Source organism: Dromiciops gliroides, chromosome 3, assembly GCF_019393635.1.
Source record: "Dromiciops gliroides isolate mDroGli1 chromosome 3, mDroGli1.pri, whole genome shotgun sequence".
Lineage (NCBI taxonomy): Eukaryota > Metazoa > Chordata > Mammalia > Microbiotheria > Microbiotheriidae > Dromiciops > Dromiciops gliroides.
In genome coordinates, this window is record NC_057863.1 from 544,526,405 (window position 1) to 544,550,452 (window position 24,048).

The window sequence follows — 24,048 nt, forward strand, 5'->3', positions numbered from 1 at the left end:
CATCTTACAGCCCAGATCAATTATTCGTCGTCGTCCAAATGTACCTTGACCTTTCACATTAATGTCTTTTTGCTGTTTCCTCTCCTCCCACACCTATTCCTAGCTATCAAAATTCTACCTGTCTTTCAAGACCCAGCTCGCATGCCATCTCCTCCATGAAGCCCTCCCTGATGTCCCTAGCTAGAGATAATCTCTCCCTCTTCTGAACCTCTGTAACACTTGATGCCTCTCTTATGGTACTGATTACATTTTGCCTTATTTGATTCAAATTAATTAACTATGTGTTAAGCAGTCATTATGTGCAAAGCACAATACTAGACGTTAGGATCCAAAAACTGATGAGACAGGCCCTTCTCTCAAGGAGTTTGCAGCTTAACAGGAAGAAGATCAAGAGCAAAAATCACAGGGGGCAGCTAGGTGGCATAGTGGATAGAGCACCAGCCCTGGAGTCAGGAGTACCTGAGTTCAAATCTGGCCTCAGACACTTAACACTTACTGGCTGTGTGACCCTGGGCAAGTCACTTAACCCCAATTGCCTTACTAAAAAAAAAAAAATGCTTTCCAGAATGTCTAAATTGGATTTGGGCAGGTAAGGTCAGGTTGTGAGACCAAAGCTGCCCCTGTATAAGGCCAGGGATGTTTATTGTAATGTATAGTCGATATCAGTATTCTTGCTTTCTGACCTAAAAGTACAGCAGACCTTTCATTGTAGTCTTCACTAAGACACAAGTTGTCTGGGATAGACTTGACTCTTCTCAGCAATACAGTGGTGCAAGATAGTTCCAAAGGACTCATGATAGAAAATGCTCTCCAAATCCAGAAAAAAAGAACTGTGGCATCTAGATGCAGATTGAATCATACAATTTTACTTTTTTTTTCTTTTTTGAGGTTTTTCCCTTTTGTTCTGATTCTTCTTTTTTTTTTTTTTTTTTTTGGTGAGGCAATTGGGGTTAAGTGACTTGCCCCGGGTCACACAGCTAGTAAGTGTTAAGTGTCTGAGGCCCGATTTGAACTCAGGTCCTCCTGACTCCAGGGTCGGTGCTCTATCCACTGTGCCACCTAGCTGCCCCGATTCTTCTTTTATAACATGACTAATGCAGAAATATGTTTAATGCGATTGTACATATATAATCTATATCAAATTGCTTGCTGTTTGGGGGACAGGGGAGGGAGAAAAAATATGGAACTAGAAATCTTATAAAAACAAATGTTGGGGCTAGCTAGGTGGCTCAGTGGATAAAGCACCGGCCTTGTATTCAGGAGGACCCGAGTTCAAATGTGACCTCAGACACTTGACACTTACTAGCTGTGTGACTCTGGACAAGTCACTTAACCCCAATTGCCTCACCAAAAAAACAAAATCAAAACCAAAAACAAAACAAATGTTGAAAACTATCTCTACGTGTAACTAGAAAATAATAAAATACTTTTATGATTAAAAAAAAAAAGACACAAGTTGTCCAGAGGAAGGAATAAGTCAGCCAAGTCATGAAATAATTCCCCTAACCAGGGTTCCTTAACCTCAGTGTTATGGTGCATGTCTTCTTATCTGCTTTAGTTAAAAAGGGAGGAGTGTCCAGAACTTTTTTCCCTACTGGCGCACAAATAAGAAGTCAGACAATTTCCTGAGACAAAGGGTGGAGTGTTCTCTCAGACTTTAGTTCTGCTCTGCATTCAGAAGGGCTTCAGCTTGCCTTCTTATTGAACCACAGGAAGGGCATGAAGTAAAGAACTATTTTATGTGTAATGTGGTTGCTTTTCCCCCCACTCACTCTTTTAGGCCCAGTCCCATTATATTTTATCCCTTGTTATTCTGAGGGGGTTAGTTCCTATCCTCTGCCACTGGCTCAGTTCCTCCAACTGGCTGCCTGCCCCTCATTTTTAGGGGCCCAGTGAATAGTGCCACACTTCCATTTAACAACAGCAACTTAGCTTTTACAAAGGGATATTTACTTCAAAGATATAACAAGGACAAACATAATCCACCCCCCCCAACACCTTGGAGACATTTCCCTTCCATTCCACCTTGGTCTCTGGGACGCCATTGAAAAGTTTGCTGCATTTTTTGGCCAGGCACGAAAAGAATAAATACTGGTCTTTACTGGAGCAGCTCCCTTGGCATCATGGAAGGACCTCTCATGCCCAGATCTGGAAAATATTCTAACAAAGAAATATATCAAGTTAAGAGGAATTAGGCTCATGGCTTAATTCAGTTCCTACATAGCATTAGTCCCACCAAGTTTAAGTCCACAGCTGGCAGTGTCAGATGCTGCTGGGCTGGATCACCTGTGCTCCTTAGGGTGTCCTGGTTGGGCAGTGACAATGTCTGGCCTAGTTTCTTGGCCTCCCAGATCCCTGGGGCTTGAGCCCCTGGGGCAAATCAGAGACTCCCCTCTCTACACCTGGGAATGGAAAAGAGTGAACACAGAGGACCAGGCCACCTGGCACTTGTTAGATTCTGCTTCGTTGGATTCAAATGAATTAAACATTTATAAGAAAAAAAACATTGAAAATGTTTTTAACAGGAAGGACGAGTGCAAAAGTAACTGATCAAAAGGACAATGAGTTAAGGACAGAGAGGGAAAAGATCACTTTCCCTTGTGTGGGGAGGCAGTTAGGGAAGGCTCCATGGAGGAGATAATACCACAGTTGGTCCATGAAGGAGTAGAGGTTTTTAGCAAGCAGTGGGAGGCAGTCCATTCCAGGTGTGAGGGACTAGGTAGGGGCAAAGACAGAAAGCTGGGGAGGGTGGGACAAGAATGGGAGAAAGAGAGTCACTCAGTTTTACTGGAACGGATAAAGAGGAATAATATGAAAGAAAGCTGAAGGGGCAGCTAGGTGGCACAGTGGATAAAGTGCCAGCCCTGGATTCAGGAGGACCTGAGTTCAAATCTGGCCTCATTGACTTGAATGTGCTAGAGACAAATCAGAGATCCAGACCAAGTTCTAAGAGAACATTTTAGGAGGGAAAAAAGGATATTTGAAGTGATTGAAGAGAGGAATGAATGTTTCAAAACAGATAAAATCAACCTTATTACTTGCTTGTCTCAGAAAGCAAATTGACCTTTACACAGCTTTCTTTTCTTCCCACTTCCTTCTAGGTGTTCCTCTTTGTTGGCTCAGATGCTTTCAACTGCTGTACTTTTCTCTCTGGCTTTTCTCTGTTGGCAGGGACTCAAGATGGGAACATATATCAGTTGGATGTGAGGAATCCAAGGTGAGTCCCACTATATTTTATTTACATAGGTTTTTGGTGAGCTGGAATCTTTAGCCTGAGTTCAACTTCATGGGCATGTATGGTCTTAGAAATGGGCATTGATTATGTTGTGAGAGTGAGCACTTCCCTAATAACAAAACTGTAAGAATAGACAGTAAAGGTATTATTTTCATTTTACAGAAGAGAAAAATTGAGGCTTAGAGAGGGTAAATGACATACCCAAGATCACATAACTGGTGAGTGTCAGAACTACGGTACAAACCCAGATCTCCTGACTGCATATCCAGGGTTCTCTTCACCATGCTGCCTTTCCGCTTCAGGCTAGTAATTTGGGTCAAATCAGTGTTCAAATTGAGTATCATCGTTTAGATGTGTTGGTATCAGCAGACTGAGATGTTATTTTCGTACATTACACTGATTCATAAAAGAACTTGAAAGTGGCCTCCAGCTTACTTTTCCAGCTTTCACACACTGGTCTTCTGGGTTTATTATCCTCTCTTGAAGTTTGATGGACCAGACATGGACAAGAATCATACAGGAGGAGAAAGTGTGGATAGGGGATTTGGGATCTTTCTTGGTAGAAGGGGAACTCATGTGGATGAGATCACATATCCATCAAGTAGGTTCAAATCTGGTTTTAGTCTGGTTTCCAGATTAACACTGATCTAAAGCATTAATTCTCAGTTTTAGAGCTTTCCAGTGTTGGCCCTTAGACCTCTGTCATTGCTTTTACCAAAATTATATTGACAGTAAATGGCCCTTGGTATCATGTTTGTTTGGAAAATTGAGCTTATGCTGTGGAACAAATCTGCTATGGAACAACTTTTTATTTCATTAAGTATGATACTCTGTCCTTCTCTAGTATTTATAGGTTAAAGGACCTCAAGGTTCCCTACAAGCATTCCCCTGGGTGGTAATAAACCTGTCAAAATCTGAGGCTGGAAGGAACCTCCCTAGGTCAGATAGTACACCCCTCTGCCTTCACATGAGACCTGACCTAACCCAGTCAAGAGATGGTTTTCTTGTTCTTAATGTTCTACAAAAAAGGTGATTTCTCAGCCTCTCTGTCCCAGGATTTAACAATTCATGCTGTTACTATTCTGCATGCCTTGCAAAATCTCTCCTGCCATAATTTAAGAGCATTTCTTCTTATCCTCTCCTTAGAACTTCTGATGTCTATTATAAAAATCAGCATTTATGGTCCCCGTAGCCCTCATTAAATTGTTTCTCAGTTTTATCTTCCTTGAATGATCCTGACATTTTAAACAATATTTCCCAGAAAGTTCTGGGGGTTTTTTTTGTTTTTGTTTTTTGTTTTGTTTTGGTTTTGGTTTTTTTGCGGGGCAATGGGGGTTAAGTGACTTGCCCAGGGTCACACAGCTAGTAAGTGTCAAGTGTCTGAGGCCGGATTTGAACTCAGGTACTCCTGAATCCAGGGCCAGTGCTTTATCCACTGCGCCACCTAGCCGCCCCCCTAAGTTCTGTTTTTTAATGTTGTTGTTTTCATCATGTTTTCCCCATGCTTTTCCTTGCACCATTCACCCATCTCTCTCTCTCTCTCCTTTTTTTTTTTTTTTTTGGCGGGGCAATGAGGGTTAAGTGACTTGCCTAGGGTCACACAGCTAGTGTCAAGTGTCTGAGGCTGGATTTGAACTCAGGTCCTCCTGAATCCAGGGCTGGTGCTTTATTCACTATGCCACGTACCTGCCCACCATTCACCCATCTCAAGATGTCAGTATGTTGTCCACCCCAGCCCATGACAGTTTAGCATGAGACAAAATGCTTTAGGAAAATTTGAGAAGGAAAAGGCTACTTTCAGCTAGAGAGATCATGGAAGACTTCAGAGGGAAGTCCTGAACTGGGCCTCAGAGAAAGAAAAGGATGTTAGTACATAAAAGGAAAGAGAAATGTATTCCAGAAAGTGCCAAGGAACCACGAAATGCTTGTTGTAGTGAAAGAAATGTTCTTTTAGTTGAACTGAAATCCAAAGCTTTCCAAACCTGCTTACAGAAGGAAAGCAGCAGCAACCTGCCAGCCTCTCATGGGGAGCAGCCTGAAATCTTGGTGCCCTGGCTTACTCTGTTCCTAAGCACAAGTGCTCACACCTTACACCTGCCTATTAACCTCAGGCATGGTACTGTGTCAGAGAGCAAAGTCAGAGTATACTGTGTGTATGGCTGTGTGCACTGCATCCAGCATTGCTGAGAATGGGGGCGGGGGGGTGGTGGCGGGGGACGGGGTTTGCTGGGAGCAATAATGACTTAGCATGCATCTCTACTACTCAGCCGCCCAACCAGGTTTGTCTGCTTAACTGTTTCTTACACACAGCATCCCACCTCCCATGCCTCTGGCATTCCGTATTCCAGAAGTGCATTCTTCTTTTTCCTCTGTCTCTTAGAATCCTTGGCTTCCTTCAAAGCTTAGTTTAATGCCACCTTCTCTATGAAGCCTTTCTTGATGTCTCTAAATGCTTCCTATTTATTCTGTGTATATTTCATATTTACTTATATGGATATGTATGGTTTCCCACAGTAGAATGTAAGCAGGGACTTTATTTTTTGTCCTTGACACATACTAGGGATTTAATAAATGTTTGTTTATTGATCATTTGATTCTGGGAATGAAAGATCCCATAAACAATTCTCTTCATGAAGTAACTGAAGCTAATGTCTGCAAGCACCAAAACTTTTCCTTCTTAGTGAACTGCATTTCAGTAACCCTTTTTAAATAGTATAACTGAGTATTACACTTGATAATTTAACTTTATTTTTGATAACTCAGTGTCATCACTGTGAGGAGAATAGCTGTGGTTTCGTAGAGAGAACAGGAAGTTAGACTTTTATTAACTGTGTGACCTTGGCCACGATGGTCAACCTCACTGAACCTTGGTTTCCATATCTGTAAAATGGGGGTAGGAGGACTGGTACTAGTTACTCCCCACGTTTATTGTTAGGGAGACACTTCATAGCTCTTCAAGTGCCCTGGAAAGGAATGTTCTCCATCATTCCACATTTTTGGACTGATCAGTTCTTGCTGTACAGTATCACACAACAGTGGTGCCAGTGGTGAATGTTTGCCCCTATGCTAAAGATCCCCAGAATGCTGGACTTCTGCCATTTTTGCCTCTTTATACTTTGGTGTCAGTCTTCCCTTGGCATCCCTGTCCTCACTGCTTCCTTTTAGGTTTCTAAGTCAGTCACTCCAGGGCCACAGGCTTTTGAAGTAAGTGATCCTGTTGAATCTTCACACAGTTCTTCCAGACTGGAAAGGCTTGAAGTGTAGTTGATGGGCAAACTGCATATCTGTCTCTGCTTAAATGCCAGTGAAAGGACATTGATTACTTCTCGAGGCTCTGCTTTAACTCTCAGGAAGAGTTTCTGTTCAGTGAGACCAGGTCTGCCTCTCTCCCCTTTCATAGATTATGGTCTCTGGGACCACATAAGAATAATCTCATTTAGCATAATTTTTTTATAATTTGCCAAACCCAAAGTGGAAATTTAAGAAATAGCTTTTCTGTTGCTAATAAATTACTTGATGGTTATACTGATAGGAACAACACAGCTTAATAGACCTGATGGTTTTTTGTTCTTTGTTTTGTCCAGACCTGTGATTTCATAGCTGTAGGGAACTGCTCTTAAAAAGGCTTCTACCAATGCAGATCAGCAGCTGTCCTGTAACTTAGCCTTAGAGTTGCCTGGGCCACTGAGCACTCAGGGTCACCCAGGCAGTCTGTGTCACAGGCAGGACTTGAATTGTAGGTCTTCCTCACTCAGAGGCCAGCTTTCAAGTCACTACTCCACACTGCTTCTTGGAGCTAAAGGTAAAATTCTTAAATAATAGTTTATCCTACCTAACCCCAAATTCTGTGCTCTGCTTGTCCCATTTCTCACCATTGACACTTCCCAGTCTCTGACCCTGTCACCATCTCTCATGTTATAGTGTAGTTGCTTCTATTGTTCTGGCCAATCCCCTTGACCCAGAAGTAATAATTTCTCCCATTTCTGTAGCACTTTAAAATTTGTGAAGTATTTTTCTCACAGTAAGCCAATAAAAATGGCTAGTGCAAATATTATCTCCATTTCACAGGAGGAAACTGAGGCTTAGAGATGGTAAGTGACTTGCCCATGGTCACATAGCTAAGAAGCAGCCTGGTTGGGATAAGAACCCAGGTCTCTTGGTTGTACAAAACAAACCTCTTTCCGGTATGCTACCTCCCCATTTAGACCAAACTGGTATTGCTGTCATAGACTGAATGGGTTGATATAAACTAGTTTAGAAGTCTGCCTCCTACCTTGTTGGAAGTAAAGAGCCACCAGCAGCTTCTTCCCTTCAAGTTCCTGAAATAGATACTTTTAAATTATTCATTCTGGACACAGGAACTACCTTGGAGGGCACAGGGCTTACTGTAAATCAGGTAATCAGCAATGTTATTAAAGGGTGGTTGTTGTTTTTTTAACTTTCTCACCTGAATTCTAAGGTTAGCTTTATTTATAGACTGTTTTCTTACTTTCATGGTATAATAACATTTCGAACTGGAAGAACCCTTAGAAATAGATCTTCCAGATAACCTGCTCATTTTCCAGATGAGGAAACTGAGGCCTAGCAAGAGTGCCCAAGGTCACATGGGTATTAAAGTGACAAGCCTGGGACCCAAACCCAAGTCTTCGGATTGTCACTGCAGGGCTCTCTTCACTGTCCCACTCCGCCTCTCCACTTTCAGATGAACTTTAGGGAGATCTTAGTCAGCAAATAATCATTGTAAACGTTTTCTCTTTCTCCCTGCTTTGTCTTGTTTGCTTTAATGTTGTTTATGATATATGTTGAGCACATGCTAGACTCACTTTTCAAGAAACCTTTTGGACAATTATCCCGATATTCTTCCCTGCAGGACTCCAGTACAGGTCATTCACCGATCAGGAGCTCCAGTACTATCTCTGTTGGCTTACCGAGATGGATTCGCCGCCAGCCAAGGTAGCCCTAGAGTCCTAAGGACAGAACTGACCTCTTTGACAAGTGAATGAATGCCTTGTGAATCTTAGCACTGGGGCTGAGCTTCTACTTTAGTGGAATGAAATCAGGAGAACTGGTTTGAATTATGGTGACAGTATGTGCTCCTCTGAGCCTCAGTTTACTCATCTGTAAAATGAGGAGAGTAATCTTTCCACTTCATGAAGGTATAGGGTTTTTTTTTCCTCCTAAGAAAGGGCTCTGTAAACCTTAAAGCACTTGAGCAAGTGTTTAGAAGTATGAATACAAATAACAAAATCAATGTGAACTGTTGGTATTATTTGTATTCATACTTCTCAACACTTGCTCAAATTATAGCAAGAGGAATTTATTCTTTTTTTTGGTGGGGCAATGAGGGTTAAGTGACTTGCCCAGGGTCATACAGCTTGTAAGTGTCAAGTGTCTGAGGCTGGATTTGAACTCAGATCCTCCTGAATCCAGGACCAGTACTCTATCCACTGCGCCACCTAGCTGCCATTTATTTTTGCAGCCTTGTCTCTGATGAGCCACAACATGGCTTTATGCCTTTGCTCAGAGATACCATGTTCTCTCATTTTTTAAAAACACTTTATTATTTCAAGCATCTATTCAATATGTAAAGTTTTCCTTTTGCAGGTACTGCTTGCTGTTTTAGAAGCATGATGCTTAGACATTTTTGGGATGTTGGAGGTTTTTTTTAAATATATGTATCTATATAGAAAAACACACAAATGCAAAAGAATAGCAAAATACTACCTTGTAGTATAACACATGAAGTAAACTGAGGTAACTGGTAGATGTTTGAGGGGTGTGTGTGTTTTGTGTATTCTTTATTTTGTTTGTTTGTTTGTTTATTGCTGGGCAATTGGTGCTAAGTGACTTGCCCAGGGTCACACAGCTAGTAAGTATCAAGTGTCTGAGGCTGAATTTGAACTCAGGTCCTCCTGAATCCAGTCCTGGTGCTCTATCTACTGTGCCACCTAGCTGCTCCTTGTGTATTCTTATACAGCTTATTTTAGCTGGGTACAGTTTCTTACACTCACCTAATGTTTTTCTCACATGAAATCACAAATAAGCAAACATGAAATTCACGTAATGCTCAAACTGTTCTCTAATATATAAATTGTGTGGAATAAGTTCACATTTCAAAACAAGTGTTACGGAAGAACTCACTATACTTTTCTGGTGAGCTGTCAAAGGTCACACAATAAGTAACTAGAATCTAAATCTGTGGATCCATGGTTTTATTATTATCTTGCAAGGAGCAAGTGACAATGGATTAAATGACTTCTGGAGAAGCCTTTTGCAATCTGAGTATTCTACCAGTCTGATTTCTCTCCTTACTCATGCCCACCCCTTATCCTAGACTGAGCTGATCATTCACTTATTTAACAAACATTTATTAAGTGATCACTGTATGCTCAACACTGTTCTAGGTGATGAGGCTCATAACAAGTTTAGATAAAACATGAACATGATCCTCATGGAATTTACTGTCTAATAGGAGAATGAAGCACAAATACAGATAAATATCATATATAGTACATTAGAGAGGTACACACAAGTACTATGTGAGCTCCAAGTGTGGACAGTCCTTATAGAGAGGAGATTGTATGTGGGAGGAAAGGAAATTTGAATTTTACTCAGGTGGCAAAGGGGATCCACCAGAGATACTCACTAAGCCCTCTGCCTTCAAGACTTCAAGCTCACTGGAAGGTGATCTTACTTACTGATGAGGTTTCCAGCATTTTGTAATTTCTTGCCTGGAGGAACAGTTGGAGTGGGATTATGACACCTTCTCTTCATCCAACCAACCTTTTTATCTACTATGCCTCTTTTCTTCCTGTCCTTCTTTTAGCTGAATTGAATGGTCTTTTCTTTGTTTTCATTCTCTTTTTTTTTTTATCTTGTGTGTGTGTGTGTCCATTCTCTGTGGCATTCTTTTTTTTTTTTTTTTTTTTAGTGAGGCAATTGGGATTAAGTGACTTGCCCAGGGTCACACAGCTAGTGTTAAGTGTCTGAGGCTGGATTTGAACTCAGGTACTCCTGACTCCAGGGCCGGTGCTCTATCCACTGCGCCACCTAGCTGCCCCTCTGTGGCATTCTTGATGCATTTGATACCATTCCCTCCTTCAAGCCCTCCCTTTCTCTGACTTGTAATATAATAATCTTTTTTTAAGGTTAAAAAAAAAATTTGTATTCTTATCTGTTAGAGTGCTCCCTCCATTGATTCAGCTTTCAGCCCCTCTAGGACTTAATAGACACAATCTTCCTGATTTTCTTTGGCCAACAGAATTTCATTCCTTGGCAGCCACCATTCTACTATGAATCTCTTAGGAGTTAAGTAGGCTGGTCTGCAGGGAACAGACACAAAGTCATAGTCCATTGCCAGACCTGTGCTTGAAACTAAAAGCAGTTTAAAATAATCAATAAAATTATTTCTTCTGATGATATATAGCATTCTGCCCTAGTAAGCACTCACTTCACTGATTAGAGGAAGAAAATGTGCTTTATTATCTGTTCTCCAGGACCATTATTGGGATTATTTTCATTTAAAAAAAAAGTCTTTTCCTTTTTTATGATAAACTGAACAGTCTTCAATTTCAGTATCATCATTTCAATACACAAAGAACAAAAAAGAGAATTATACAACTATGAACAGTTAAGTACATTTTTCTTAATTATATGGTAAATTTAATATATTTTTAAATTGTCCTGTTTGTGTCCCCTTCTTAATTTCATTCTGTTTTCTTCTGTGTGTGTAATTTAAGATTCTAAATATGGATTCTAATCTGTTCCCCCAGTTTTGGGGGAAACTGACTAGAATCACTGATAAAACGAGTTTAGGTTTTTAAGGATTTATTGAAAAATAGAAAGAAAAAAGATTGAGATCAGAATTCCAACAGCCTGGCATTCCTATCTTTCCTCAAATTTCCTGTGAAGTCCTCTGCTGCCACCACCACCATCAAGTCAGGAACCCAAAATAGCGGGAGCTCTCCGAGCAGGCCCTCTTTCCTCCTTCCTGTCTCCTCCCAGTTGATTGGCTGGTAGCCTTGATAGACAGCACCCATGAGCAAACGTCACTTCCTGACGCCAAGGAAAAGCCACATGGCCTTGCCTTCTGAGGCATTTTCCTCATGGCAGAGCTTTCCCACAGCAAGTCTCCAGTAGGTGGCATCATTCCAATCATTACATGTGTCTTTTTAAAATATTTTATTATCTTTTTTTGCATTCTGTCACTATCCATTAAATTCATCCTGCCCCCAAATAGAACCTTTGTAACAAATAAACATGAATGATTAGGCAAAACAATTCAAGTGGCCATACCTAAAAGCATGTTTTGCATTGTGCATATCTAGTTTCATCACTTCTTTGCCAAGAGATGAGAGGCATACTTCATCCTTAGTTTTTGGGGTTTTTTGGGTTTTTTTAGTGAGGCAATTGGGGTTAAGTAACTTGCCCAGGGTCACACAGCTAGTAAGTATTAAGTGTCTGAGACCGGATTTGAACTCAGGTACTCCTGACTCCAGGGCCAGTGCTCTCTCCACTGCGCCACCTAGCTGCCCAACCCTTAGTTTTCTGAAGTCATAATTGGTCACTGCATGGATCAGAATTCTATAGTTTTCCAAAGTTGTTTTCTTTTATATTATTGTGGTCATTATTTAAATTATTCTCTTGGTTTTGCTTATTTTGCTCTGCATTAATTTATGCAAGTTTTCTCCGGTTTCTCTAAATCCATCATATACATTATTCACAAGGTGTCATAATATGTAATTATACATTCCTATACCACAATTTGTTCAGCCATGTCCCATTTGATAAGTAATCAACTTTCTGATTCTTTGTTTCAACAAAAAGTGCTGGTATAAATATATTTGTGTGTATGGGTCTTTTCCTTCTGTATTTGACCTTTTTGGTTATACATGCCTTAGAGGCACATGGTGATGACTTTTAGGGTCCAAGTAGCTTTTCAGAATGATCAGACCCATTCCATAGCTCTACCAGTCATGAATTAGTGTGATTGGCCTCTCAGAGTCCTTCCAACAATTATTTTCATTTTTTATCATCTTTGTAAATCTGTTTTAATTTGTATTTCTCTTATTAGTAATTTGGAGAATTTTTTCATAATAGTTGGTGGTTTATTTCTTCATGGGAGCACTGGCTGTTCACATTCTTTGAACACTTATCTATTGAGTAATTCCTTTTATTCTTTTTTTCCCTTTTATTTGTATATATTTGTTTCATTACCCTATACATCTTGGATATCAAAATTTATCAGAGGAATTGCTCCAAACATTTTTTCCAAATATACTGTTTTCCTTTTAAGCTAACTGAATTAGTTTTGCTTGTGTAAAAGTCACCATTACAAGGTTTTCTCTCTTGATTCTTTTTAGTACTATTTTTATTTACATTACTTTAGTCACTGGATATATTTCTATAATTTTACCCTGCATCATTTCATAAGATTTCCTCATGTTTCTCTGAATTCCTTACATTTATTACTTCTTCTGGTACAATAATATTCCAGGATAGGGGCAGCTAGGTGGCACAGTAAATAGAGCATTGGCCCAGAAGTTGGGAGGACCTGAGTTCACATCTGACCTCAGGGGGCAGCTAGGTGGCATAGTGGATAAAGCACCAGCCCTGGATTCAGGAGGACTTGAGTTCAAATCCGGACTCAAACACTTGACACTTATTAGCTGTGTGACCGTGGGCAAGTCACTTAACCCCAACTGCCTTAAAAAATATCCAGGCCCTTCTCCAGTCATCCTGATATATATCTTGCCACTAGACCCAGATGGCTCAGAGTGAAGTTGGTGACTTTTGCATAGCCTTCTCTCACTTAAATCCAATTCACTGCAAGTCATGACATCACCTGATGTTATGGTCCTCTCCAGGAATGAAGGACAAACAACAACAACAACAACAAAATATTCAAGGATAGGAGGTCATACAACTAGTGAGTGTCAGAGCTAGGACTTGAACCTGAGGTCTCCTGATTACCAGTTCAAGCCCTCTTTTCCGTTACACTGGACTGCATCTCCATTTTGTGCAAAAGTTCTCAAACCAGCTAGACAACAGACTAAACAATCGCAATTCACATTTCTATAGCATTTTTTTTTTGGGCAGGGCAATAAGGGTTAAGTGACTTGCCCAGGTTCACATAGCTAGTAAGTGTCAATTGTCTGAGACTGGATTTGAACTCGGGTCCTCCTGAATCCAGGGCTAGTGCTTTATCCACTGTGCCACTGAGCTGCCCCTCTATAGCATTTTAATATTTAAAAAACATTTTTCTTAAAACAAATACATGAGGTAAGTTGTGCACATGCTCTTCTCCCTGTTTGAAACAGTAGAACACTCAGCCTCAGAGAGGTCAGTTGACCAGCCCAAGGTGGCAGAATGTATAAATTTCAAGACCAGCATTTGGACCTAATTCTCTAATTGTGCTTTTAGGTGGTTTCTACTTCTCAGATTCTAAGTATTTTATGTTTCCATGTGATCTGAGTTCTTCCTCTTTTTCTTTTTCAGGTGATGGGACTTGTTTCATTATGCAGCAGGACTTGGACTATGTAATTGAGTTAACTGAGGCTGACTGTGATCCTGTGTACAAGGTAAGTCTCAAGGAGAGCACCAAATGCAGCTATTTTGGAGATGCTTAGTGCTGTCACCTGGTGGCAAGTGGGTTGTTTCCATAAGCCAGGTTGTTGGTGGGGGTTGGTTGTTTCTCAGCTGCCAGAAAAATAAGAATAAGAATTACCACTGTTTTCCTCACAACAGCCCTGTCAGATGGATTGTTATCTCCATTTTACTGATGGAGAAACTAAGACTCAGAGAAAGGGAGTCACTCAGCTAGTGAACATCAGAGCTGGGACTAGAACCCACATTTTATGGTGCTAAATCATAGATTCAGAATATAAAGCTAAAAGGAAGCTTTGAGATCTAGTCTAATTTCCGATTGTAGATAAGAAAACTTAGTTCCAAAGATATTGGATCCAGCATCTTTTTTACTGCAACGGGTTGACTCTCTTCAGTGTTAACATAATCTTCAACTGCTGTCCCAAAGGAAGGAAGATATAGTTCTGCTGTACTCTGTCCTACTCAGGACACAATTGAAGGCTTGTAGTCCCAGATTTTAGTAATAATTGACAAACTGAAATATATCCAGAGTTCAGAAACCAGGATGGCTTGAAGGACTTGAAACTCACGTGTGTTCTCCCCCCACACCTCTCTCTGTATGTATGTGTGCATGTGTGTATATACATACATGTACACATGATTATCACAATTCCTGGTCTGCTGGTGCATGCATACACATGTACATATATACACAATGCATGCATATATACATGTACACATGCATGTACATATACATACATCTCTGTGTGTGTGTGCATGCGTGCACGCACCAGGAATTGTGATAAATAAGCACTGGGAATACAAAGAGAGAATTGAAAAAAGCCTTGCCCTCATGGAGCATACATTCTAACAAGGGAGACAACATGTAAATGAATACATGATCTCTACTAAATAAATACAAGATATTTTTTGGTTGGAAGAGTACTAGAAGCTGGAAGGGATCAGAAAGACATCTAGAATGGGGTTCTTAACCTTTTTTGTGTCATGAACATCTTTGACAGTCTGGTTAATTCTGTAGAACCCATCTCAAAATGATATTTTTAATTGTATAAAATAAAATACTTAGGATTACAAAAGAAACAAGTGATACTGTGGAACTAGAAATGACAAGATTTGGCATTGATTAGAGAAGTAGAGTGAGGGAGATTAAGGAGTTGAGGATAACATCAAGATTGTGAACCAGGATAAATGGAAGAATGGTGATGCCTTTAACAGGCACCACCTGTTAACAGGTTAGTAACAGGAAAGTTTGTAGGAAGATTTTTTTTTTTGCAGGGCAATGTGACTTGCCCAAGGTCACACAGCTAATAAGTGTCAAGTGTCTGAGTCTGGATTTGAACTCAGGTCCTCCTGAATCTAGGGCCAGTGCCTTATCTACTGCACCATCTCGCTGCCCCTCGAAGATTACTTTTATTGTGAAAAATAAGGGATTCTGTTTTGGACCTATTGTGTTTAAAATATCTATAGAACACTCCACATGAAAAGAGTTAAAAAGAGGTTGGTTACATGGGACCTGAGCTCAGGAGAAAACTAAATAGAAAGATATGAGAATCCTCTGGATAGAGATGATAAATGACACCATGGGAACTGAAGGCCACCAAGTGAGGAGAGAAGAGAGCACCCTCAACTGAGACTTGAGAGACTCCCACACTTAGTGGACAAGAGATACAATGGAACGACCTAAGCAAAACATTGAGAAGTAAGGGAAGAGCAGGAACACTCAAAATGACATGTTTTTCTAGGGATAAGCTATGAAAAAGAGAAGTGGGGAGGGCAGAACCAAGATGGCAGAGTGAGAAGAAGCAGTAGGGTCTTGTTCTCTCCTGTGCTTCCTTAACAAATATGAATGTGCTAGAGAATGCGCTAGATTGAATTCTGATCAGGAAACCCAAGTGAGTCATTTTTTTTCAAGCTTAGGGAGCTAGACACACTGGAGAAGGCTGGGTAGAGCATGCAGTGGCTGTGGTAGGTAACATTCCAACCCTTGGGGACTAACAGAGGGCCTGGACAGGACATAAGGAAGACCTCAGGGGATTCCTGAGCAAATGTGTGATACAGAAACAGGTGCCATATAACAGCTCTACTGCCAGTCACCTGGAACAGAGAGGAGCAGGTGTAAGTGTTGGCCCTCCTATGTTGAGCACAGAATAAGTTCTGGGAAGTAAATGGCAGCTCTGAGTGTCTCTGATCCCAGGAGCAGAGGGTAACATCCCAAACCAGAAGGAGCTGACAATTTAGTTTCTCTGAACCTTTAGACCTTCTCCCAACAAGCCAGTAATGGTTGAATCAGTGAGCAGTCTACTGAAATTCCCAATAAGAAACAAGCCAATAGACCCAAACCCGGGTTGTGAATTTTTAGTACTTAGACCAAGAGAGCATTAAACAGACCTTCCACCAGAGCACACCACTTTGGGAGCACTGAAGTCTTGCAGGCCCCAGCTGGAGCTATCAAAGTTGCAGAAGGATGTAACAGGATAGAAGTTCCTCCTGGCCACCAAGGTGTATGCTGAGCTGTAGGGGCCAGATTTAATATGGGGAGAGTTAATTGGGTGACTCGCCATAATATTGGGGTTCAGAAAATAATGAGGGACCTCTAGGTCCAGAGCTTCCTCCCCTGCAAACTGCCTTTTTTTCGTTATTTCTCCCAGGCCAATAAGAAAGGAGCTTAACAGCCTCTTTTCCACAAACAAATCAGGTTTTATTAATGGGAATAAAATACACAGCAAAGGTGAAATTAATAAAGTCAAGGACAAGGGAATAGGGAAAAGGGAAAATGGATAATCTCCCTAACTCTAACAAAGGCTGTCTCAAACCCAAACTTGCTTTCAGCAAAGGGCTGGATTTAACTCACCACCAAGGGTCTGTAATTTCTATGGCAGCCAGTCCGCTCTGAAGCTCCTTCAAGGCCAGAGAGCGAGTGAGAGTGTGTGTGTTACTTCCTGTTAGGGTCTACTTTTCTACCTTTTTCTCCCTCCCCCAAAGGGGAGGTCCTTCAAGTAGTGTGACTGAGACTGGTTCCCTGTTGATGACACAGTCCACAGCCTCTGAGGACACTCCTTCTCAGAGTTGGCCAAGTTAGACTAGGTCTGACAGGGTGGGACAGGTGTGGCTCAAATCTAATCATCTTTAAGTTAGTACCTAGTAGTTCCTCATTCATACCCAATTCAAATATTACTAAATCAATCAAGTCAGACCCCTGGGTGTCTGCCAAATTCCATTATTTTACCACAGAGCTCAATACTAATATAAAATTCAAAGTCAAGAAGTAGGCTTCAAGAATAAGCAAACAAAAATATTCTGAACCTAAAGATCTATTAGGGCCACAGGAATTTCAAGACACAAACACAAAAGAAGAGAATGGCTTGGAAAACTCTATAAGCAAAACCTCAAAGTAAAATGTAGCATGGAATGAAGTGCAACAAGAATTCCTAGGCAAGTCAAAGAAAGAGTTAAAGAAGGAGCTAAAAAAATTATTTTTTAAAAAAATGCCTTGTATCATGAATTGTGAGTGACTTAGCTATTCTCAGCAATACAGTAACCCAAGACAACCCCAGAGAACTCATGATGAAAAATGCTATCTACCCTCTTCTCTCCTTCTGTCTTTCATTTTTGTTAGTCTTCTTGCACAAAATGACTAACATAGAAATGGTACATGTTTGCACATGTATAATATATCAGATTGATTACCATTTGTGGGGAGGGGGTAAGGGAAGGATAAAATTTGGAACTCACAACTTTTAAGAAAAATATTTTAAAAAAACCAAATGGCTGGGGCAGCTAGGTGGTGCAGTGGATAGAGCACCCACCCTGGAGTCAGGAGTACCTGAGTTCAAATCCGGCCTCAGACACTTAACACTTACTAGCTGTGTGACCCTGGGCAAGTCACTTAACCCCAATTGCCTCACTAAAAAAAAGAAAAAATTAAAAAAAAAAACCACAACCAAATGGGAAAAGAGGTAAGAACTAGGGAAGAGAAATATGAATAGAGAATTAACAGTTTGGAAAAAAAGACAAGAAGCCTTACTGAAGAAAATAATTCCCTAAAAATTAGAATTGGCCAAATGGAAGCTAATGATTACATGAGAAATCAAAAAATAATATAGTCAAAAGGCTTTAAAAAAGTAAAATATCCCATAGGAGAAACAACTGACCTGGAGCCATGGACCAAGGAGAGATCATTTAAGAATTACCAGGCTACCTGAAAGCCATGAACAAAAGATGAGCCTAGACATCATTTCAGGAAATCATTAAAAAAAAAAATCCATATGTCCTAGCACCAAAGAGTAAAGTAAATTAGAAATTGATAGAATTAACCAATCACTTCTTGAAAGAGACCTCTCAAATGAAAAGTCCTTGGAATAATATAGCCAAATCCTAAGCTCCCAGGGCATGGCAAGTGACCAGAAAGAAAGAATTCAAATATTATAGAGCCACAATCAGAATCACACAAGATTAGCAGCCAATACTTGTAAGGAGTAGAGAGCTTAGAATATGATATTCCAAAGGCAAAGGATCTAGGCTTACAACTAAGAATAACCAACCCAGAAAAACTGAGTATAATCCTACAAGGGGGAAAAATAGCTAGCTGATGAAATAAAGGACTACCAAGCATTCCTGATGAAAAGAACACTGCCGAGTAGAAAATTTTAAATTCAAATATAGGAGTTAAGAGAAACATAAAAAAGTAAATTAGAGGCAGCCAGGTAGTACAGTGAATAAAGCACTGGCCCTGGATTCAGGAGGACCTGAGTTCAAATCCAGCCTCAGACACTTAACACTTACTAGCTGTATGACCCTGGGCAAGTCACTTAACTCCCATTTTTAAAAAAAGTAAATGAGTGAAAAATCATAAGGAACTAATAAACAAGGTTAAACTGTGTACATTCTTATGAGAGATGATATATGTAATCACTTAGAACTTTATCACCACCAAGGGTCAAAGAGGGAATCTAATTAGACAGAGAACAGGGGTGTGATTTTGATGTTTTTGGATAATCTCAAAAGAATGGAATGGAATGGATGGGAAAGAGAAATGCCCTGGGAAAAGAAGGGAAGGGAGATGAAGAATGGGGAAAATTCTCTCATTATGCAAGAGAATTATGGGATATACAAAAAGGAGTTTATACAGCAAGGAAGGGGCAGTGTGTGTTAGGAGGGAATGGACAACACTTGAACTTTAATCTGGACTTGTTAGAAGTGGGAAGAATACACATATACACAATTGGGTACAGAAATACATCTTATCCAACAGGCAAATGAGAAAAGGGGTTAAGGGAAAAAGGGAAAATAAAAGGGAGATAGGCCTTGGCAGGAGCAAAATAAACCCTTAAAGAGGAGATGGGAAAAAAGAAAAGAATATGTATAAGACAATAAGATGGAAGGAAATACACAGTTGCAAATAGGATAATAATAATAATAGCTAACATTTATATAGCACCTATTATGTGCCAGGCACTGTGCTAAGTGCTTTGCAAATATTATCTCATTTGATCCTCATGATAACCCTGGGAGGTAAATGCCATTATTACCTTCATTTTACATATGAGGAAACTGAGGCAAACAAGTGACTTGCCCAGCTAGTCTGAAGCTATATTAGAACTCAGCTGAGAAGGTGAAGGAGGGTGTTATATGGAAGGCTTGTGTGAAGCTTAAAAATATGCTACTGGTGAAAATTGAGAGGGCGCTATCAAGGGGAGTGTGTGCAAGGACTTATCTTGGCAAGGAGAAGGGTCACCTTATTATTGGAGTCAGAGTAAGGAGGAAATAGTGCGAGATAATGTCAGGGGTGTGTGAGATGAGAAGGAAAGTAACCCATTGCCTCGATTTTCTTAGTAAAGTATGAGGCTAGGTAGTCAGCTGAGAAGGTGAAGGAGGGAGTTCTATGGAAGGCTTGTGTGAAGCTTAAAAATATAACTGTAGGGGCAGCTAGGTGGCGCAGTGGATAGAGCACCGGCCCTGGAGTCTGGAGGACCTGAGTTCAAATTTGACCTCAGACACTTAACACTTACTAGCTGTGTGAACCTAGGCAAGTCACTTAACCCCAATTGCCTCACCAAAAACAAAACAAAACAAAAAAATCTAACTGTGGTATCTAAGTAATCTACTGTGTGGTCACCTTAAATTAGAAACTCATAGCACCAATCTTTAGGCATTAAGTATTTATTAAAGTATATTAGGGGTTAGTAAAGAGAACACGTGGAGAAATAAAGAGATCTGTCTACTCTTTATTCTGCCTGCCCCTGCTGCCAGCAGCTGTTCCTGAACAAAAAGAAAAAACCTCAGTCTCCTAGAGCCAAAGCCCTCTGTGGCTGGAAGAGGGGCTGTCCCCACACACAGCTCCAAGCTAATTAGCTGGTCTATTGATTGACATGACTTACAGGTGGTAGACATAACTTCCAGATGCCAATCTGACCTTTGAAATCTCAGAAAGGTCACCTCATGCTTTCTCCCCAGGGCGGAGCTGCCCTGATTCTCACAATGTCTTTTTCAGCAGGGTGGTGGTGCTCTGATTCTCACACTTGAGTTAATAAGAAAAAGTTTTCAATAGTTCCTATGGTGAATATGATAAAGAATTAATTAGGGAGGAGTGTAAAGATTGCCTTTTTTTTGTGTGTGTGAGGCAATTGGGGTTAAGTGACTTGCCCAGGGTCACACAGCTAGGAAGTGTCAAGTGTCTGAGGCCAGATTTGAACTCAGGTCCTCCTGCCTCCAGGGCGGGTGCTCTATCCACTGCGCCACCTAGCCGCCCCCAAGATTGACTTATTTCAGTAAATACCCAGTTGGAATTAGATAACATAGATAACAAATTTGTGATAGACCCACTCAGCATAGTTTCTTGACTTTCTCTAGCTCTGTTTAGCAGCACACAAGTAAGAGTGGAGCAAGTAAATTGTGGAAATAATCTAGAGTGGGGATTTGGCAAGGCATGAGCAAGAAATTCAGTAGGCAATAGTGTAAAGTTGAGCTGTTTCATTAAAAAGTATAGCTGGGCATGGGAGGAGAGTGTAGCCAGAGGATGAGATGATGGCCTGGAAAATTACTGACTGCTGGAGGGATTGGAGATAACTGCAAGAATGAAGAGTACATTTAGGAATTTAGGAGATTATGATCAGATAAAGGCATTTCAGAGTTCTTGACCATAGTGGTGGAACCTTTGAGTAATAATAGCAAGATCAGGGGTGTGACCATTCCTGTGTGTGGCTGAGGTAGATTAGCTATAGGAGTTAAAATTGAAGAATTGAAAAGTTAGGATATTTGAGGGAGCATCAATATGGATGTTGAAATCCCTTTGTATGAGTGCAAGAGTTGAGGCGGAAAGAAATAGTGAAGTAGGCACTGAATTCATTGTCAAAAGAAGGAGAATGACCTGTGAGGCAGTAGAGAAAAGACAGTTTGGGTAGAGGAAGTCTTAAAGGAAGAGAGATTGTTGAGATGGCAGTAGAGGGAGGGTCTTGGAATGGCAGTGAGCAGCAGGAAACATCACACCACGACCAGAGTGAGTCAGGGGGTATCAGATAAGGTATAACCAGTATGTGAAAACTGTTTGAAGGAATGAAGTATGTTTATCTTGAAGAAAAAATGAAGTGAGGGCATGGTAAGGGTTTTCTATTCCCTGCTGTATTGTCAGGGGAAAATTGATCAGATTTGATCTGTTTGACCCCAGAGAACTGAATTAGGAGTGGTACAGAAGCAATAAGAGGAAGAGTTCAGCTTGATATAAGAAAAAAACCTCATACTGGTGCAATCCAAAAGTAGAATGTGCTGTCCTGGGAGGTAGCAAGTTCTACATTCCTGGAGATCTTCACATGCAAGGTGGATGATCATTGATCAGTGACATGTTAGGGGAAAAACAGAGTTCAGGTGCAGGTCAGACTGGATGGCCTCAGGAGTCCCTTGCACTTTTAAGAGTCTGGAATTTTACTTCCTATTTTTCTGTCTTCAAAGAAAAAGATTTTTCAAACACTGCAATCTAGTTGCTACTTTACTCAATTTAATATGAACTTTTAAATAAACAAACTGTAACAAGTTCATTGTTTCCTCTTTTTTGTCTAGAGATCCACTTTGTATACTGGAATGAATGTTTAGTTGATTAAATCTATAATAAAAAAGATTTTTTAAAGGGTTTGAGAAACAAATGGCTTAATAGAAAAAAGCAGTAGGGGACAGCTAGGTGTCATGGTGGATAAAGCACCGTTCCTGGATTCAGGAGGACCTGAATTCAAATCCGGCCTCAGACACTTGACACTTACTAGCTGTGTGACCCTGGGCAATTACTTAACCCTCATTGCTCCACCAAAAAAAAAAAAAAGCACTAGACTTGAAATCATAAGATATGGGTTCAGTTCAAGTCTTGAATCTCTCACTTACTAGCTGTATTACTTTCAGTTGCCCTTTGTAAACACTGTTTGCTCTTTAGGAAAATGAAGACAGTGATACTTTTTCTGTCCCAGTCCCCCCCCCCCCCCATAGGCCTGTTGTAAGGAATGCCATTTGTAAAAAATAGAAAACACAGTAGAAATAGGAACAGCCATTGAGCTGGTGGAGTGACTGTATTTGGGAAGAAACAGTAGAATCCCATCTTCCTGACAAGTTACAAATGCTTGTTTTTTTAGGTATCCACGTGGGAGAAGCAGATCTACACCTGCTGTCGAGATGGTCTTGTACGCCGATATCAGCTCTCTGACCTCTGATGACTCAAAGAGCTGAGTGACTGGTCAGAAAGCAGAAACCTTCATCACCAGGGAGCTAAGACCCCACTGGCCTCATGGGACCATAGACCCTTTACACTGGACACACACAGCATGCTAGGGTTCTGCTCACAAGACCAGAAAGACCCAAATATTGTCCCCTATGTGACCTTTGTCTTGTTGTTTTAGCCCACACAGAGAGCCACTTGGATCTGACCAAACATGGTATATCTATTTGCGTTAGCATCCACTCCTCCTTTCCCTGGCACCATAGTCAGCACATCCCCATTCCCTCCATTCAACAGTTAAGATGACCCTCAGGATGCAGAAGAGGAGCCCCTTTCTCTGCAGGACTTTGTTCATTGTGTGTGTGCAATTCGGTTTTCTGAGACATCAAATCCATTGAATGTGCCTACAGAACCAGAGAATCAAAGCCAGCCCTCCACGAAGAAAATAAAGGAGAAACATTTGAAGACATCACAAGACCTGTTATAGCGCTAAAGCATGGTGGCTTTAGATTTGGAGACAGAAGTACTTGGGTTCCAACCCCAGCTATTTTTATTAGTTGTGTGACTTTGGTCAAGTCCCTTCCTCTGTCTGGGCTGCACTTTCCTTATCTGTAAAATAAGGGCTTAAATTATATGATCAGTCAATCAAACACCATGTATTTAAGTTCCCTCTGTATGCAGGCATGGCTAAGGACTAGGGATACCAAAAAAATAATAAAAGTTACCCCCAAAAAATAATAAAAGTTTTTTGCCTCAGGGAGCTTATGTTGTATTGAGAGAGACAGCTTGTATGTAATTGGGTATGTACAAAATGAGACAGTAGTTTTCCAGGAGAAGCACTAGCAGTTAGAAGGGTCAGGGCAGGTCTCCTATAGACCAATATATATATTGGTGTTGGAGTTGAGCATTGCAGGAAACTAGGGCTTTTAGCAGATGGAGACAAGGAGGTGGTATTATGGAGATAGAATCAACAAGACTTGGGGATTCATTGTAAATAGTAAAATCCATGACCTTAAATGTCTACTCTCAAATGTTCCAAGTCTAACAAATGTGGAACTTAAGGATCTTAATGCAGAGATGCATGTTTGATCTAAAGGCTGGGGAGATGGGGGTTGTGGGGTGAGGAGGGTAGAGTAGTTAACAAATCAGTCAATGAGCATTTATTAAGCACCTGCTATGTGCCAGAAATTGTGCTAAGCAAGCAATGGGGATATAAAGAAAGGTAAGAGACAGTCCTTGTTCTCAAGGAGCTCAGAGACAACATGCAAACCACTATGTACAAATAAGCTGTAGACAGGATACATTGGAAATGGAGGAAGGGCACTGTTGGCATTAAGGAATATCAGGAAAGGCTTCTTGCAGAAGGTGGGATTTTAGTTGAGACTTGAAGAAAGCCAGAGAAATTGAGGTGGAGATGAGGAGGGAGAGTGTTCCAGGGAGAGGGGACAGCAGGTGAAAACACCCGGAGTCAGGAGATGCCATGTGTAGTAGGAGAACAACAAGTCAATGAGTG

General features: G+C 40.7%; 1 protein-coding gene across 2 annotated transcripts in view; it reads left to right on the plus strand.

Moving 5' to 3' along the window:
* Positions 1 to 23,506, plus strand: part of PAAF1 (proteasomal ATPase associated factor 1) — a 66,429-nt gene extending 42,923 nt beyond the window's left edge. Inside the window, exons 9-12 of one of the 2 annotated variants that reach the window (XR_006355698.1) lie at positions 3,102 to 3,217; positions 6,820 to 7,037; positions 8,106 to 8,188; positions 13,733 to 13,755. Coding sequence is in view for 1 of the 2 variants with exons in the window: in XM_043996223.1 (XP_043852158.1) it covers positions 3,102 to 3,217; positions 8,106 to 8,188; positions 13,733 to 13,815; positions 22,453 to 22,530 (360 nt within the window). In the remaining variant the exon portion in view is untranslated. Of the gene's footprint in view, positions 1 to 3,101; positions 3,218 to 6,819; positions 7,038 to 8,105; positions 8,189 to 13,732; positions 13,816 to 22,452 lie in introns of those variants that run through there. The other variant, XM_043996223.1, reaches the window with a different exon arrangement.
* Positions 23,507 to 24,048: the final 542 nt, after the last annotated feature.